General features: G+C 40.6%; 1 protein-coding gene across 2 annotated transcripts in view; it reads left to right on the top strand.

The window, feature by feature from the left end:
- The window catches only part of RERG (RAS like estrogen regulated growth inhibitor), a 105,837-nt gene extending 89,786 nt beyond the window's left edge, over positions 1 to 16,051 (top strand). The window contains exons 2-4 of one of the 2 annotated variants that reach the window (XM_009648721.1): positions 787 to 843; positions 14,888 to 14,961; positions 15,644 to 16,051. In XM_009648721.1, coding sequence (XP_009647016.1) covers positions 787 to 843; positions 14,888 to 14,961; positions 15,644 to 16,051 — 539 coding nt within the window. The remainder of the gene's footprint in view (positions 1 to 786; positions 844 to 14,887; positions 14,962 to 15,643) is intronic. The other variant, XM_009648722.1, reaches the window with a different exon arrangement.
- Positions 16,052 to 18,067: the final 2,016 nt, after the last annotated feature.

Genomic DNA, 18,067 nt, shown 5'->3' with positions numbered 1-18,067 from the left:
AGAGCTTAGCCCATAAACTGAAACTGGGAACTAGTTATCCAATGCTCCAAAATCTAAAGCATTATTTCTACTTCTGCAAATTCATTAATAGCATTTGTTGACCATTTGTTTAAAATATTATAGCTGATTGCTTCAGGTGACAAGCAGGCAAAACAGGGAAGATGATAGATAAATTGTTGCAAGGAAGGCATGCCAACATACAGAAGGAAGCTATTTAGCCAATTATATGTTTACCTTACAAGGTTTAAAATCTGAAGGGAAAGTTTTCAAGAATTAAATTATTTTGAACACTCCTAGTTTTGAAGCTTCAAAGCATCTTGGTTCAAAAACTGCTAACCCTTTTTCCACTGGTTATGGGAAATCTAAAGCATCCAAAATGGTGGGTTTTTTCAAAGGTCATCTGCTCATAGCACTGTAAATGAAGATGTTTGGGCTTTTTAATGGTAGAAGCTACTGTGATAGAAAAAGGTGGAAAAAAGTTAGAGACTACCATTGGAAACCTCCTGGTATTCTTTGTCCTGCATTGTTACATGGGTAAATGATTAATGCTGAAAAGAGTTTGGGGCTTGTGTTTTTTTCATTTTGTTTCTCCTGTCAAAAAATGTGAAGTGGGCTGCAAACAGAGAAAAGGTCTCAACTCCCACAATAAGCAATGCTGAATGCTACTCACAGTTCAGGGGAGCTGCTACATGCTCATTCACCCAGAAAAGTTTGCTGGGAAAGCTTTAAAAACCAGATGAGCTGATGGCTTGTGCATCTCAACTGGAATCTTTTTTGTTCCTCCAGCTCTCGTCGTGCGCTTCTTGACCAAACGGTTCATCTGGGAATATGACCCAACACTAGGTAGGTTGCATTTTATTCTGTACACATGGTATGCTGTATATAATAGCATGGCTGAAGTAATGGAATGTCATAGAGCTAAAATTCCAAGCCCCAGTCAACCTTTAAATTTGCTGTAAAAAGCTTCTCTATGGTCATTTAAAGCTGGAACAAATTATTACCCAAGATGGCAGAATACAGAAGCAGTAACACACTCAAATGAAAGCAGAATTAATATGAGGCAAATTTCTGCCCACACAGAAGTCAGTGGGAATTTTGCCATTGAAAGCAATTGCGTTAGGGTTTCACTCTGGAAATTATTTAGTGTGTGATCAGTTTTCTGCTTTTGCATAACCTAAACATCAGCTGCTAGAGAATAAGATGGCTGGGATACAGATCTCAAAAATTCAAGGGAAAAAAAAATTGGAGATACTTACAGTCACAGCCTACCTACCCTTAGGTAAGTTTTTTTGTCCTCACTTTCAAACATGCATTGCATCTCACTTTTTGGGTGACCAGATAGGGACACCAGTCATCCAAAGGGACACATGTCTCCTCCATTGCTCCCCATTAGCTGTGTTGGATCTGGCACGTTTGAGAAGCTCTCAAAGATATCTCAAAAAAAACCTGTCAAACAGTTGGTCTAAGAGGCCTCACTTGAAAATTTGGGCCAAGATCCGATTTCTTAGTATTTCCTAACTTAGCATATATGCTCTGCACCAGAGAAAATCCAGGCCAAGAAGTCTGAGATGAGGCATTAACATCTTACAAGGCACCTTCAATACCTCAGGACTAAGTGATTTGCACATGGAGTAAGGGGCCGGGAAATTTAATTTTCTCCTACAGTCTGTTGCCATCTCCTTCCTAGCCTTTCTTTGGAGGCTCAAATACAGATCATACAGTTAAATACCTATTTCTTGTTAAGGTTCTTTCTCCAAGAGGTCTCACTAAAGAAACACAGAATGCCATAAACTTGCACAGTAGAAACAAAGATGCAAGTTTAATACAATTTATTGCAAAACCCAGGCGGCCCTTTCAACAAGGCAAAGTATCCAGTATTGTACTAAGTATTTTCATCTGTTAAGATGAAGAGATGACCGATATCAGAAATCTCATATTGGGAGAATAATTCTCAGGACAACTTGAACTCAAAAACATTCTTTTATCTGCTAATATCAATATATTTATTCATCAGTGAATTATATGTCACCTGCCTTGTACTGCACAGTGGGATGTTCAGTATAATATTCTATCAGTATTATTAGTACCAGTACTTCACATCTCTATCCTTAATACATCATTTTAAGAACCTGACAATAGAAGTATATGAAGTGGTTTGTATCAGTATAGTCCAAGTTCATTAATCTCTTACGGGGACACTGCATGCAAAAGTATCCTTATTGCCTTGTTTAAGCACACAATGAATACAACTGCAAATTACCTGTGCCCCTCAGGAATCTAATCGTCTTCTGTTTGTAACATGGAAACCTTTCACGCAGACAACAGTCCTATCTCAATAAAACAAAAATGAAATCTCTTCTGACTTACTGAATTCTACGTTCTCATTCAGTTTAGAGGATAACAGCTTAAATGATATATTACAGTAATTGCGAAGCCAAGTGCTTTAAGTTGCTCAGAGGAAAAGGTTTGAGAAATTCAAAAACTAATAAGCCGTTGTCAATAAGTTATTTCTTAATCACAGTAATCTCTGGTGGAAGTGGCCCACCATAAACTGTTTTTTAAATTATTCTTCTTTCAAACTTTGGATCACAATGGGATTCAAAGGAGGCTCTGAAGTGTTAGAAAAAAAAAATCTGAAATTCTGGCCACTATTCAGGCCTTCAGAGATCAATCAGAAAGGGACTGTATCTCCAAAAGCTTTGAGAAACAGCACTTGGAAGAATGCATTTCTGTCTTTATCATGATCATCCTGTGGTGATTTAGCATCCACTTACCTGTAAACATCACTGAGCTGAATTTACTGAGAAGTTTTAGCAAAGTAGATTCATTTCTTCTTCACAGTCACAGACTGGCAGTTAGGTGGAAAGAGGGATATTTATGTATTTCACCAATATAAAAAGTTTAAGTTGTGTCAGTGAGGCCCATTTGCCCTACAGGGGCAGCTTTGTCAAGTAATTTTGAAAGGGCAGGAGTAAAACAGATCCAAACTATCTAACTACTAAGCCACAGGAGGTTTGTTTTGCCAAAAATCACTAGGGCTGTGACTAAAATGTCATATTTATAGTTTATTTCTTATGTCAAGTTTTCAGCCACCCATTAGCCCTCCGATGCAAGGAATCCCCAGATAATTCCTATTTTTAGGAAAGCTTTCACCAAGCTGTACAAGGCCTGATGGAAATTCAACGTTATCCTAAACTAAGCATCAGGGTAAAAAACCTTGTCCTCTTAATTCAAGGGTGGCACATTTTAACTGGAAAGGAAAAAACACACCCTATAAATATTCTTTATTACTCTAACCTGCTAGAAAAAAATGAAGGACCATATTTTTAGCAGCATCTAGATATACTGCTGTATCTCCAGGAGCCAAATTACAAACCACAAAAATAACATTTTTTGGCAGGGGGAGCATCACTGAACCTTGCAAGCTTTGGCACATGGGACTGCTGCTGGCTTTGCAGCTCTGCCACTTCTGTGCACGATGTTGGACCTGTGCGGGCATTGGTAGGACAGCTGCATATTCACAAAAAAGTGCATATCACTGTGCTTTTTATCTTACTATTCTCAGCCAAGGGGTAACAACTGCAGAAAAGATCATTTTTCAGGCGAGCATTAAACATCAGCCTTGACTTCTCCATCACTTCTGCTTAATTGGCAAGTCACTGTCATCATCTGGGCATGTTTTTATTTTTCGACTGGTTTTTTTAAAATGGTCCTAATCACTCAGACTAAGTGGTTACCTGGCATTATCAAGGAGAATGAGTTTCCACTTTCAATCTGTATTTATAATAAATCCCACGACTATCCCACATGTGCAACAGAATTAGAAGGTCCAATGAAAGAGCTCTATGTGGAAATAGGCTGGAACTGCACCTTTAAAAAGAACACATACTGTTGTTTTCTAAAATATTAAGTATATGAACTCAGCATTAAGCTTAGTCTTCTTTAGCTTGTTAAATATGTACTGAGAAAGGTGATTGGTTTACCACGTGGACTTCACCAAGACTCATTGAGGTTTATGTTTTTAAATAGAACATGACTCACAAATCAATAAGCAAATTCAGCATGGTGTTAGAAGGCCTAAAAACACTTGGCCTGGTTAGGGCACCACTTAAGCCACAGCCTAAAAACGCTTCACAAACAGAAGCAACACATCCGCGGTGGACTTAATACAGAACTGGAAATTTGTGCTACATTTCAGTTTGGCTCTATTAAGAGATTCATAGAAGCAGCACAAAAACAAGCATTCCTATGTGCCGTTTCAGCAGTGCTTGCCAGGAGCAGGGTGGCAGCAGCCTGACAATTTTCCCGCCACCGAGGCAGCTTGGCTTGGGGAGAGTTTGCAGCCTGCAAGCAGCCACCCTCGCAGCAGCACTGCTGCGGCTGGTCCTTTGGGGGCTTGACCACCTCACCACTGCCGCTAAACCAGAAGCATGTAAATGCATAACACCAGCATCGTCTCAGGGATGGACGTACTCGATGGGGCTGAGTTTCAAGGTAGAGGTGCAAAGACCTATTTTTGGCCACCTACACTTTGTAGGTAAACTCTCGGCCTGAATGCAGGAATCCCATAGACCTCAGTGACCCAGAATGTCACACCACAGTTTTCAAGGCAGCTGTGAATAGCCGCTCTGCTCAGTGCCAGTAAATAGGAATAACAGGCTGTATCTCAGAAATTTCCCCCACAAGCTAGTGGCAGCGCCACTAACAGTGTCATTTGTTCTGAATTAGCATTTTTATGTACAGTTGGGAGAATCAGGTGCTTTCTGAGGCACAAGGACTTAAAACATCCATTTTTGCCATATAGGGAAAAAAAACAAGTAAAACCCCGAGGAAGTACAGGAGATGGGTTCCTCAGTTCTTTTCTTGATTCTGTCACTGGTTTGTTGCCCACAGTCTCTCCGCCTCTGCTTCTCACCTATAAAATCCTTCATCTCATAGAAGGGTTGTAAATCCTTTAAGTAACTAGTTCTCACAGAGTTAAGACTTATATATCAAAGGTGCTTTAAATGAAAGTCTGCTTATAAAAATAATTGCAACCAAGGAGTTAATTTTTTTTTTTAGACCATTCTAAAAGTCACTTGGCTTTCTTACACTATCCCTAGACATCTTTCTCTAGCTGTTCACATATTTCATATAGCTTTGCTAATCCTCTGAAAGGCAAACTGTCTCTGAGCAGATAATCAGCAGAACAGTACATGACAGACTGGCCCACCTATGAAGGCAAAGAGAGACAGAAAGCATGGGAGGTTATTTAATTTGAATGGGATACAGAAAAGACTACTCATTAATTTGAAGGAACAGAGGTAACTAAAGAAACATGAGTCTTAAAAAAAAATATTGTAATTTTGCTAGGACTACTAGATTAACAGTGACATTTTAAAAGAGTATTTCTTTCAACTATGTCACAATTCATTTAAGTCACTCAGGTTTATGTTCACTCTTTCAACTAGGAGGGGAAAAAACCTGACTTGGTGTTTCTATAAAGTCCTATCTAATGCAACATATAGACAGCCCATAAGGCACCATCAAACATGGGTAAAATGTGTAGGTATCAGTAAAGCAACAAAGATAGGAGCTAAGGTGGTACCAATTGCTGTCCCACTAGCTTGATTATGAAAGGCCCGTGATAGCACCGTTCTTCTCCAGCGTAACACGAAACAGGCAAAGGACTGCAGAAAGGTGCAGTAGGTAAACAAGTGCTTGGGGGAGGGAGACAGGACACCTCTGTTAGAGCCCCCAATTATCTCACAGCAGAGAACTTAATCTCTATAGACTAGCTAAAGACTTATAAATTTCACCGCTGTAGCCAGAACAGCAGAACTCACTTCGTGAAGATAGTTTACATTGGCAAGAAGGCTTTTCCCATTAGAACACTTGTTGCGAGGAAGATTATTTTTACATTAGAAGGGTAGTTTTGCCTATATAACCACATCTGTAGCTGAGGGTTCTGTTAGCAAAATGGTATCATTCAGGGACCACAAGGGAAGTTTGCGGATACCATACATAATGTAATTAACATTACAACCCTAGCAAATATTGCTAGCCTGAGTTTCTTTTCTGCACCTGATACGTACAGATCTGTGCAAACAACATACACAGAGTGGGAATACATCCAAACTAGCTTCCATCAAAAAGGTTGATAACCAGAAACAGCTTAGCGGTAGGAGCCAAGACATCACTAAAGAATAATTTACTGTAGCAAGACAAGACGCAAGAACTATTTTTCCGGGCTAATTTTGTGCCAATGCAGCCTTGCAAAAGAGCTCAGGTCCTCAGGTCCAAATATAGTTCTCAAGGACTGTCTTTGCTCCATGTTTTATTCAGCTAACACATTGCGGGAGGGAGACAGGACACCTCTGTTAGAGCCCCCAATTATCTCACAGCAGAGAACTTAATCTCTATAGACTAGCTAAAGACTTATAAATTTCACCGCTGTAGCCAGAACAGCAGAACTCACTTCGTGAAGATAGTTTACATTGGCAAGAAGGCTTTTCCCATTAGAACACTTGTTGCGAGGAAGATTATTTTTACATTAGAAGGGTAGTTTTGCCTATATAACCACATCTGTAGCTGAGGGTTCTGTTAGCAAAATGGTATCATTCAGGGACCACAAGGAAAGTTTGCGGATACCATACATAATGTAATTAACATTACAACCCTAGCAAATATTTCTAGCCTGAGTTTCTTTTCTGCACCTGATACGTACAGATCTGTGCAAACAACATACACAGAGTGGGAATACATCCAAACTAGCTTCCATCAAAAAGGTTGATAACCAGAAACAGCTTAGCGGTAGGAGCCAAGACATCACTAAAGAATAATTTACTGTAGCAAGACAAGACGCAAGAACTATTTTTCCGGGCTAATTTTGTGCCAATGCAGCCTTGCAAAAGAGCTCAGGTCCTCAGGTCCAAATATAGTTCTCAAGGACTGTCTTTGCTCCATGTTTTATTCAGCTAACACATTGCCTGGACAGATGTAATACTGTCTGAATACAAACTCTTTGTCCCCAGGATTGCCTTCACTTCTGCAGATCACAAGTTGAAGAAACACATCTTGTATATTGTAGATTTCTAGTTTTCTTGACTTGTGGCTGACTCAGCAAGTTTGCCTTAACATTCCTGAAGGTTTACCTCCTGCCTCTACCATAAAAATACTAACTCCCAGCAGCACAGCTGAGAGAGAAACTGCCCAGATGGCAAACAGAACGTTTAACAAAGGGGGCCATACTAAAATAAGTGTTAATAAATCATTAACTGATGGTCCCTTCAGTCCTAGGGTGTAAAGGTTGACAGACCAGCAGCCCTGGGATGAAGGCAGCCTGGGGAAGCCTCCCCCGCCAGCCCTCTCTCCCTCCTGCTGCACAACAGGATACTGCAGTGCTATAGACCAGATCATCAACGTGCTCATGCTTAAAAATAACCATTTTCCATAGTGAGCAAGAGAGGAGAAAGTTCTGCCATCACCTTGCAGAACTTTGCCTTCTGCATATTTCATCTGAACACCCATGTTGACAACTACAGCTTATCCAAGCACAAGCTAGAAATAACATATGTGGTCCAGTATGGGCTTTCAGCCAAAGTGAGATGTAATGGTAACCAACCATTTGGGGCTCAGAGGAATGGCTGCCAACCTGTGTTTCAGGGAGTACCATGACAAATGTGTAGACGCTTAATAAATTGCTGGAAAACAGCCCTATTTTCAAGCCAGACTCTAGCTATTAGCATCCTCAATTTTTATTAACAAAATTACTCATTACTTCTCCCTCTGCGCTTACAGATTCATTCGTCCATAGTTGAAATTGTGCCTTACTAGGTATCTTCCTGGGCTTTCATTTTTCCCCACTTCAAAACAGGAGAAACATTATGTAGCTTGATACACATTTAATACATTATATCATTTTTACTACACTTCTCAGCAGTAAGAATTGATACTGAATGTATTATGGCAATGAGCCATGAAAGTATTCCTGATTTCTCAGAGGTGTTTGTAAGGAAATGGGCTGGTATGGCCTAGAGCACCTTAAACCCCTGACACCGGCTTCTGAAATGCTGAACAAAGACTTGAAACGATGAAATTGTAATTGAGAGCAGCAGACGAAGATGCTTAAAATAACATGAGAAGCAGTTATCTGAAAATGTGGTTTGTTTTGTTTCATGTGAGTCTCAAGATGAAGATATTCCTGATACCAGTAACAAAAATATTGCCTTTTTACAGTAGCTCGACAGACAACAAAAAATCAGGAATGGCGTGGCTGCTCTTGCTGTAGCTACATCTGCAAAATATTTTGCCCCTACTTTTCTTGCTCATCATATTCTGAAATGTTCTCCAGATGAGCAGAAGTTTCCAGTGCTTGCTTTTGCACCTTCAGAAGAACAGGATTTTGTTTTGCTTGTTTTAGGTGTGAGAAAAATCTCACTGGTTAGCTTTCGTTTATATTGGCAGAAATAAGGTAAAACTCACAGCTTCACTAACAAAGACTTCTTGCCACAATCAAACAGAAAAGTGTAGCAAAATATGATTTATTTAGAGTTAAAATTGTCATGGGCATTATTCCCACCAGGAACTAATGCCTCTGCTTAGTGTTGGTGGGAAAATTAAATCAGAAAATTAAAATAAATGGTTAAAGTGTCAAAGCTTACTCCCTACTCGTTAGCACTGCTCTGGCATGGTTGGTTTTGTTTTAGCATGCCTCAGTGAAGGCAGTTCCCAAGTATCTGTACACATTTTCTCTGCCTAGCTCAGCAAAAGCTGGATAAGGACAGAACCTATAGGAAAGGAAATGTAACACCATTCCCCTTCTCAAAAGAAACCAGTCTTCACCCACAGGAGAAAAATCATGTGTAGCAGAAGCCAACAGACAGACATACTTCCCATTAAGTTTAGGGTTGTCTTCAGGAAAACTGTACTCTAGAATTTCTGTTTGGAGGGCAAAATGTGTTATTTATTGAAAATGTCAACAAGAAAAAAAATGCTTTTCTGTAGACTAGTTTTATATCTCCCACCTGTTCTACCCAAAGAGCGCATTTTGGGCATGCAACGAATCCTTTCATACCAAGATGAGAACATTATAATCTAGAGGGGCGATGCAAGCAACAGCCATTTCTTTTCCTTCCCACTTCTTTATAAAGAGGAAAATATGATAAACGCCAAGCTGCTCACTGAGCAGCAGACATAATAAAGCCTCAATGCTTCTGAATTTGTTCTCCATATTTCATACTGCAGTAGCTTTTTTTCTTTGCATGAGTCCTTGTGCTTCACAGATCATCCTTTGTCCCCCATGAGTCCCCACAGCACCTGGAGCTTCTTCTAAGGTGACCTGCTAATAGTTTTTGCCCATCTGCCTGGGCCAGGGACAGCCCCTCAGCCTGGCTTGTGCAGAGGCACGTGCCTGCTGACTGCCCAGAGCAGACGCTGAGCCTTTCTCCCTCTGCCTCTGCAGGGGCATTAACAGGGTCTCTACCCTCCACCCAACCCTTATTTTAGCAAAAATTTCATGATGGAAATATCCGAGAGCTTCACCCTGGACTGAAAACAGCAACCAAAAGCAGCTCGGTAAGCCAGGGCACACTCGCTGCCTGCAGTGCCTCCCACAGCACATTTTTGTGCTCAGCTTTAATCTGACTAGTTTGGGAATACCTGCTGTACTGCAGTCACAACTCTGATTACAGTAAATGTAGCCTTGCAGAAGGCAGCCAAAAAGCCAAAAATGAAGTTAGAAAAGAAACTCCCTTGCACATCACCATATCCATTTGAAAAGCAGCATTCATAACAGCAGACAGCACGTGAAGCGGGCTAGAGTCCCTAGAGCTGCATTAAGTATCACTACAAACAAATATCTTCTTTCATACATATTTTGGGTTAAATTTGTGGCTTGACATGAATATTTTTGTAGCATAATAGTCATACATATAAAGCACATCACAGGTACTGTACAGCCTCCTAGAACTTTTCCTTCTGTATTTCCACACTCTTGGGGTTACACATGGGGAAGCACTTAAGACACTGAAGAGTCCAAGTCCAATTACCAGAGCTGTCAGAGTTCTCTTTCAGTAACTTTTTTTAAAATATTTTTTCTTTTATGCACGATAATAATGATAGCAATAACAATGTGTAGCATATCATTTGATGGTATTATTGATAAATAATATATAACCCAACTGTGCTTATTTTGGGGTCTATAGTATGAGTTAATAAAGACACATATGGGGATGCACTGCATTAGCATTTGAAAGATGTTCTAAATACACAAGGGCAGAGCTGTGGTTCCTGTAAAAACCACTGATGGCTGCAAAATAAAAACCCTCCTGTAAGGTAAATAACGGATGGAGTAAGTAACAGCCAGGTGCAAGCAAGAAAAAATACATTCAGCTGAGTTTTGACAAGAGCTGGTGTGTGGGAAGGAAAAAAAAGCAGGAGAGACTCTCTGAGTCAGGAGGGTACATTCAACTAATAGAGGCTTTCTAAAAGGTGAAAAATTCCTGAAGCATTTTCCTTGCCGAAATGCAGAGTGGGACAGATTTCACAGAGGCAGGCTGAAGGAAAGGCTCTGGAGAACACACCAAACAGCACCAGGGTTAGGAACGTGGTAAATTGTTTTCCCAGTGGGCTGTCAACATCGCCATTCTCAAATTGTGATGGAAACAGGTGCCATCCTGATGGGTGTCAAAGATTGCAGGAGTCTAAATGAGCAGGGTGTTTATTTTAAAAACCAAAACACACAAAAAAAATAACCCCAACCCAGGAACCTTTATTATGTAATCAGAAATAATTATGGGAAATTTTAGTCTTTTTGAACATACTGCTGCATTGCCATCAAACAAGACTTCAACCATAACTTAGAATTTCATGCCTATTAGCTGTAGCTTTATGGTCTGGAAATCAGATATAATTATTACAGAAAAACTCTTTTTCTGGGTCTCTTGCAGTTCTCGGATCCAACTGGCTGAAGGCCACCACAGGACCAAAGTTTTTTAGAGAATGTTTTATATGTCTGTCTTTTATTAAATTTTCTTGACAAAAATGAACTAGAATTCTGAATGGAAACAGAGTTTGTGTCCCTCTGTACTTAAAAGCAAACAAAAGAGACCAGGCTGTTCCTTAAATTTATACATAAAATGGTGTATGTCTTTGCTCCATCTCAGCTGATTTACCTACTCCTACTACAAGTGTTTTCCTAAAAGCAATAAACCCTTCTGATGCAATTATTTCCTTCCAGAGCTGTGACATACCCCCATATATATTGCCTGTTCAAAATAAGCAAGTACTGGAAACAGTTTTTTACATCACTACAGCTTTTTACATCACTGCAAATATAAGCCAAGATCTAGCAATTACTTCTCAGATAATAGCTTTTCTCTTGGAAAAATAATCTTCTGGAACAGATATATTCGATAGATCAGGATAGACCTAGAAAAATAGGTTTAATTAATTACCAGATAAGTCTTACAGGCCAAAACTCTATTAAATACATCACAATAAGCATAGCGCAATTATGTGTTGTCATCAAGCTCTTGCTGAACATCATATCCATGGACAGTCTGTGGATCATGGACTTCAAAGTTTTGTCTATGCAAGTTTAGCCTTTCTTTCCCCACATTTTTTTAAATCCTCATCTCCCGGTTCAAAAGAATTTTTTAATCCCCCTTCCTGCCCCCCCTCCCAAAAAAAACCCAAAAACCAAACAGAAATTATTATTCCCATAAATATTCAGCAGCTGTGGTAATTTGAAAATTTTATCCAGTTCCTATTAACAAATAATTGTGGCAATATTTTACAGACTTAAAAGCAAACCAACTGCTGCCAATTTCCAATATGTTTCTCAGGCCCTTTGACAGCTCTAAATGTTTCTGGAATACACTTAATTTTTTCAAATGATAGGACTGCGAGAACCAAGAGTGCTTTGCAGAGCAAGAGCGCTGGGGGATTGCAGCTTTATAACCAAGTGTGACACTGAAATCTGACATCAGTTTCCAAAGCCGCACTCAGCAGCACCTTTGATCTTGTTATTGGGAATATGAATAGAAGCACAGCACACCCCCAAAGCAACAAGAACAGGTCAGACCTACTTACACTGAAACAGAGCAAACCACCCTAGCTCTGTTTTGAGGCTAGCGGTTTTGACATTGGGTCTATGAAGACTAAAACACAGCTCTGAGGTTTCTTTTCTGTCTATGAGGTTTTAGCTGTAGAGCTATAGATCTAATGTATAGGCATCACCTAGTGCAAATGATATTCTGAGGCTCAGAAGGTTGCCCATAAGCACCTTGGGAGCCTGTATGAGGAAGGCTGCTGGCACACAGTGTTACGCTTTGCTCCTTCTACTTGACCATGATGATGCAAGGGTAAGACATTTACAGCCTGGATTCACCTGACCAGTTTTAGACTTCTGAGTGCTTTTGGGGTGTGATTCATCCCAGGAGAGAGATCAGACAAGCTATATCCAGCACTTACTTTACTTCATCCACCCTAATAGGAGGCAAGGGTGCTTAGCTGAGACACAGACACGGGCACTGTTGGTGGTTTCAGATAGGGATCCAGCAGGTATCTCAAGTCATTTAATTTCACTCTAGCTGCATGTCTCAAAAAACAAAGCACCATGGGGAAAATGTTATTAATAAATCCCAAAGCCAGGCAATGCATTTGTGAAATACCATGGGATTGATGTGAACAGACTGAAAATCACAACTTCAGGGGTCATAACTTACAAGATGACCAGATTCTTCAGATGTTTCTGTTCTCTTGAAGGAAAAGCCATGTCTATGATTACACCAAAAATTGCTTTAAACATCCATCTGTTTTACACTCATTAAAATTCACCCAGCTACTGCACATTCCAAAGCACGGGGACAGAGATACATTTACTAAGATATATTTACACTAATCTGACTCAAATCAATGCTACTCATCCAGGATCAAATTCCTTCCCAATGCGAACAGCCAAAGTGAGTTAAACTTGCAACATAAAGTACTGCCAGGGTCCTATTTTGAGAACTCAAGTAACATTTAAGGATCAGGCTGTTTTTCTGCAGCAAGCACAAGTCTAGTCATGGAGATTTATTCTCCCGTTTCACAGGGACAAGCCGTATGGCCTACCACACTCTACCTCTTAAGAAGGACATTTCACAGATATGCTGCAAGCATGGTTGGATGAGTACTTTCTCAAGTTGTGTGGACTAATTCTCAACAGCTACTTGTCAAGCAGGGCCAGATGGTGGAAGGCATTTAAGCATTGCAAGGCCTGAACAAGTATGGAGTTAATATCACATTACTTACTCAGAGAGCCATCTCTTCTTCACAGCACTCTCCCCCAAAGAAACAAATCATAAGTTCCTAAATGACCTTAGATGCGGAGTGCTCCACAGGGAGTCCCAACCTAGCACCAACTATTTTAGCTGCTGAAATAACTTGCCAAAGGTGCATCATTGCAGCTTCCACACTTTTCTGTATTCCCCCGGGGGAATTGCAGCAGCTAGGAGGGCATACGGAAGGGACAGATAAGACATACCACTGAGAGACTGAGCTAGATCTTACTCTGCTGTGTAGTTATAGTCTCAGGATCACAAAGGTGGAACTCCAACTCCTTCAACAGCCTTGCAACACTAAACAGAAGGGGTATTTACAGCCTTTAAAAAAACCTAGTCTTCATTGCCTGCAACCCTACAGCAAGATTGCTTGCCATCTGCCTAATTAAATTGACCATTTGTCCCTATTAGAGGCAGCTGTGCTACTTAAAGCAATTAAGGTGGCACAGGAGGGAAGTGACATTTTTGGTTGGGGAAGAGAGTGTTTGCAGCACTGACAGCATTGGAACATTCATTACTGTGAAGAGGTGACATTCTTAAGTACGTAAAGAAAAAAGGCATCCAACAAACATGAGCCCTTTCAGAAGTTCCGATTCAAGAAATGTGTTTCCTTAAAGGTGTCCTTTGTTCCTATCAAGGAGATTTGCACCAAATAAAAGAATTGTGCCTCTGACAATACAAAGCATTCATAGTCACTGGCCACAGTTTTACAGCATACGCATTTGTGTTTTGATATAGGACAGCTGTGAGCTAGCAACAGTAATAAATCTGAATGTTAGCACAGATCATTTTCCAAGTTTTAGGTCAAATGCTATCAAATTTAACTTATTAGCTCATTAAGATAAAACAAGCCCTTTTGTCATTAGCTTTCTGATTAGTTGCCTGGTTCCAGGACCTGGGACACACTAAATAGGTTCCTTTTTTCCTGTGGCATAGTGTGAATGCTTCATGCCCACTGGTTATCCTTATAAATAATATACAGGGAAATCACTGCTTGAGCCCTTGCTAGAAGAGGGGAATGTGATGATTTCAGCATGTTTCAAAGAGACATTCCTAAAATAGCTAACTGTTCTGTAATTTTATCACAGTATGAGGCCTGAGCTTAGTGGTTATGTTCCCTGATTTGCAACCATACTGGTTTTGGTCTTGTCAGACTTCAAGCTACGTAATGATAGGCTTTTGAGCTGGATACTTTGAGAGTAGAGGCATTTGTGTTTCGTAGGTGGCAGCATTCCCTATAAGCAAACATGAAAAACGGCCTGCAGCCTTGCAGAGCTCTTTGCCGCAGGAAAGTGACCTTTTGTTCAGCGCAGAGTGCAGCATCCACAGGCACAGCCCTTTGCAGGTATAAGACGTGGGAAAGAAAGAGTTGTGCCATATGGGGAGAGGTAAAATAGTCACCATTGTAGAAAGGAGGACTTGAGTGGAATCCAGAATGCCTGGAAGAGCTCCAGCAAATAAAATTTAGTGAAGCTGTATGTCACATCTCAGGTCTTGTGCTGGGGTAAGCTGTAAGGAAGATATAAAAAAAAAAAAAATTTACCTTCTTTTAATATGTTTCACAAAATGTGTTCTTATTTTAGAGTCTACATATCGTCACCAGGCTACCATTGATGATGAAGTGGTTTCCATGGAGATACTAGATACAGCTGGTCAGGTGCGTGGGTACATGTAATATTATCCAATACCTTGGCTCAGATAGACAGCAGGGAAGGGGAGTGCGGTGGTGGTGGTGGTGCAGTTCCACATCTGGGGACAGAGATTTGCTTCTGAGCAGAGCTCCCTCTCCTCCACCACCTGGCATGCTGCATCCAGATCTTCTGCAAGGGACTGTGCTTAGAGTTTTCAAACACTGGAAGACAAAAAAAAGTCAGGTTTTACAGTGGGATTAAAATGATTTTGCTCTCAGTCCTTGATTCAGGGCCAACCCAACATCACATTATTACTATGCACAAAGTCATGGTGTATTTCTTGCAGTCAAGTGATGAGGCTTGACAGACTCAGTCCATGATTTCCACCAAAGCAAAGAGCAGTTTTGTGATAGCCACGTCCCCCTTCCTTCCAAAACTTGGCAGATGCTCATGTCACACAGTCCTATGCATTTTGTGCACTGGTATTATTCCACAGAGACCCTGTTCCAATTGCCTGCTACCAGCCCGCCCACAGGCAGCCCATGACACCTTGGTATAGTAGATCTCCTATGCTACATAATAAAAAAAGGCGATGTGCATAAAGTAAAACAGATATACATGGCTTTGCAGGACCAACTTCTATCTGAAGGCCTGGTGTCATCTTCATAAATCAAATTCCTAAGGCTGGTGTCTGTCTTTTCAAAACAGGAGGATGCTATTCAGAAAGAAGGACATGTGCGATGGGGTGAAGGCTTCGTGCTGGTTTACGACATCACGGACAGAGGCAGCTTTGAGGAAGTGCTGCCACTAAAGAACTTGTTGGATGAAGTTAAAAAACCCAAAAATGTCACCCTGATCCTGGTGGGAAACAAAGCAGACTTGGATCACTCCAGGCAGGTCAGCACAGAGGAAGGTGAAAAGCTGGCCACAGAACTAGCATGTGCTTTTTATGAGTGCTCTGCTTGCACAGGAGAGGGCAACATTATGGAGGCCTTCTATGAGCTCTGTCGTGAGGTACGGCGTCGAAAGATGGTCCAGGGCAAGACTCGGAGACGCAGCTCCACCACCCACGTCAAGCAGGCAATTAATAAGATGCTTACCAAAATCAGCAGCTAAAAAGAGCTGTACTAAGCCAGGGAAGCATTTTAGAGAATATTAGCTTGGAGTAAGGACGAGGCAGGCAGAGCACATTTAATTGAAAATGGTCAAAGCTTTGCAATTAAAAAAATAGAAAAGACAAACCACACTACTTTTTTGGGTATGTATTTAGCCACACTGCTTCTGGCTAACGTGGAAAAAAAAAAAGGGAAAAAAAAAAAAAGCAAACTCCAAAGGACTAAGATGATTGTGGGGATTGGCACTGACAGAATGTCTTCTGCTTCTACAATGCTGGCTCCAGTCCCCTGCAAGTCAGTAGTGCCTAAACATCATTTCCAGCCAGCCAGCTGCTCAGTAGCCATTGGAGAGTAAGATTCAGTCCTCAGCCCATCAACAACCATCACAAACGGTGTTCTCAAGGACTGAATACACAGAGGCTGCTGTGTTTTACCAGAAAGTTCATCTGACACCTTTCACCAGCTCTAAATTGGCGCATTGTGTGCTTTTACTCCAAACTGTCCTTCCTTCTTGTTATTTTTGTCAAATCTATGAGTGCTGATGTCCTTAGCAAGGTAAGCAAAAATATAGGAAAGGTCTTTTTCATGGAGCGTTGAGCCAGCAGGACACACATTTCAACAGAGCTGAAGTTCAGCTGCTTTTCCAGATCCTCTGAAACTGCAGAATTCATCAAGAAACAATCAGCTAGTCCAGTGGCATTTCAGCATTTCCCCCTCAAAGTGCAGTACTGTACTTGGGAAATGGGAGTGTAAGTGTTGGGAAATTAAACTAAAAAATAACCACATTACTATTGTTTTAGTTATGGGTAGATTTTAGCTTTTGTTTACTTTTTTGTTTTGGTCTTCAATTCAAGTAGTTCCTCTTATTCTATCTTATACCGAAGAAGAACTAAATCCATGGCAAGGCAAGTATTTAAAGTCTAAGCTGAAATGTAAATCAGATGTGAATGGCCTCTACCATATCAAAAGGCCATAATTTCTAGCTGTTTAAACTTCCAGATGTTGCTTGAAGCACTCTGTCATTTAAACCAGCTCAGGTTTTTTGTGACTCCATCTGGCACATTCAATTGCAAGTACATTTTATCAGATTTGCGTGCCTGGGATAAATGATGTCCAGTTTTTTTTCTCCTCCCTTCTCCTCCCTCATGCATCTAATTTAAGCCAGTTTTGCCTTGTTACTTGACTTGTTAACTGTATGCTAAGAGATGCAAGAACCAAGACTGAAAGACTTTCATTCAGTTTGTGCTCATCTCCCACCAGTTGTGTTGCATCCCTTTAGGCAGAGCGGTGTGCAGCTCAGGCTGGTATCATGTAGAACCACAGCCAAAGGTTGGGATGACAAATGGGAATATTAGCAGTATTCTCCTTTGAGCAACAGCCCTCTTGTAGCAACTACTTACAACTTTATTCTCCACTGCTTAGTACTTCATATGGTTATTTGGCTCTGTGAGGAAGTAACACCAAAAGGCTATCAAGTGCAAATTGCCACAGATGTAGGAGAGTGAGGATTTCTGGTTGGATGGCACTTTATACAGTTATAGGTAACCATATAAGAGGTGGATCTGGCTGGAGAATCAAGCATGTATATCCCTGTGGACAGAGAAAAGTCCCAAGTCAGGACTTTTCAAAAGGATTCACTTAAAGATACTTTACCAAAGTAGATTTTTTTCTAACATCCTCTCACCCATACCTTTTACTCAACCAGCATCAAAGAACATTACATTCAGGGGTATATTTTATTTGTACTGTGGTTTATTTTCTCTGTTCCCCCCATTCTAGATAGTGAAAATTCATTCCACTCTTCTGGAATCAATATCTATATTTTAGTCCTTATATTCAGGTATGTTGCCGTACACCAGCTACACACATTGCAATGGAAACTTCACCATGTGCTTATGGGCAGGAGGTTCTTGCAACAACTGACGTCACTATCTCCATGACACACCTGTGTCCAAACTATTGGTCATATCTCTTATCCTTGTTAACATAAAAAAAGGAGAAGTTTTGCCATTTTTAG

The sequence above is a fragment of the Egretta garzetta genome, unplaced genomic scaffold, assembly GCF_000687185.1.
Source record: "Egretta garzetta isolate BGI_Z169 unplaced genomic scaffold, ASM68718v1 scaffold81, whole genome shotgun sequence".
NCBI classification, from domain to species: Eukaryota; Metazoa; Chordata; class Aves; order Pelecaniformes; family Ardeidae; genus Egretta; species Egretta garzetta.
Note: the sequence above shows the minus strand (reverse complement) of the source record. Positions and strands in the feature narration are given on the sequence as shown.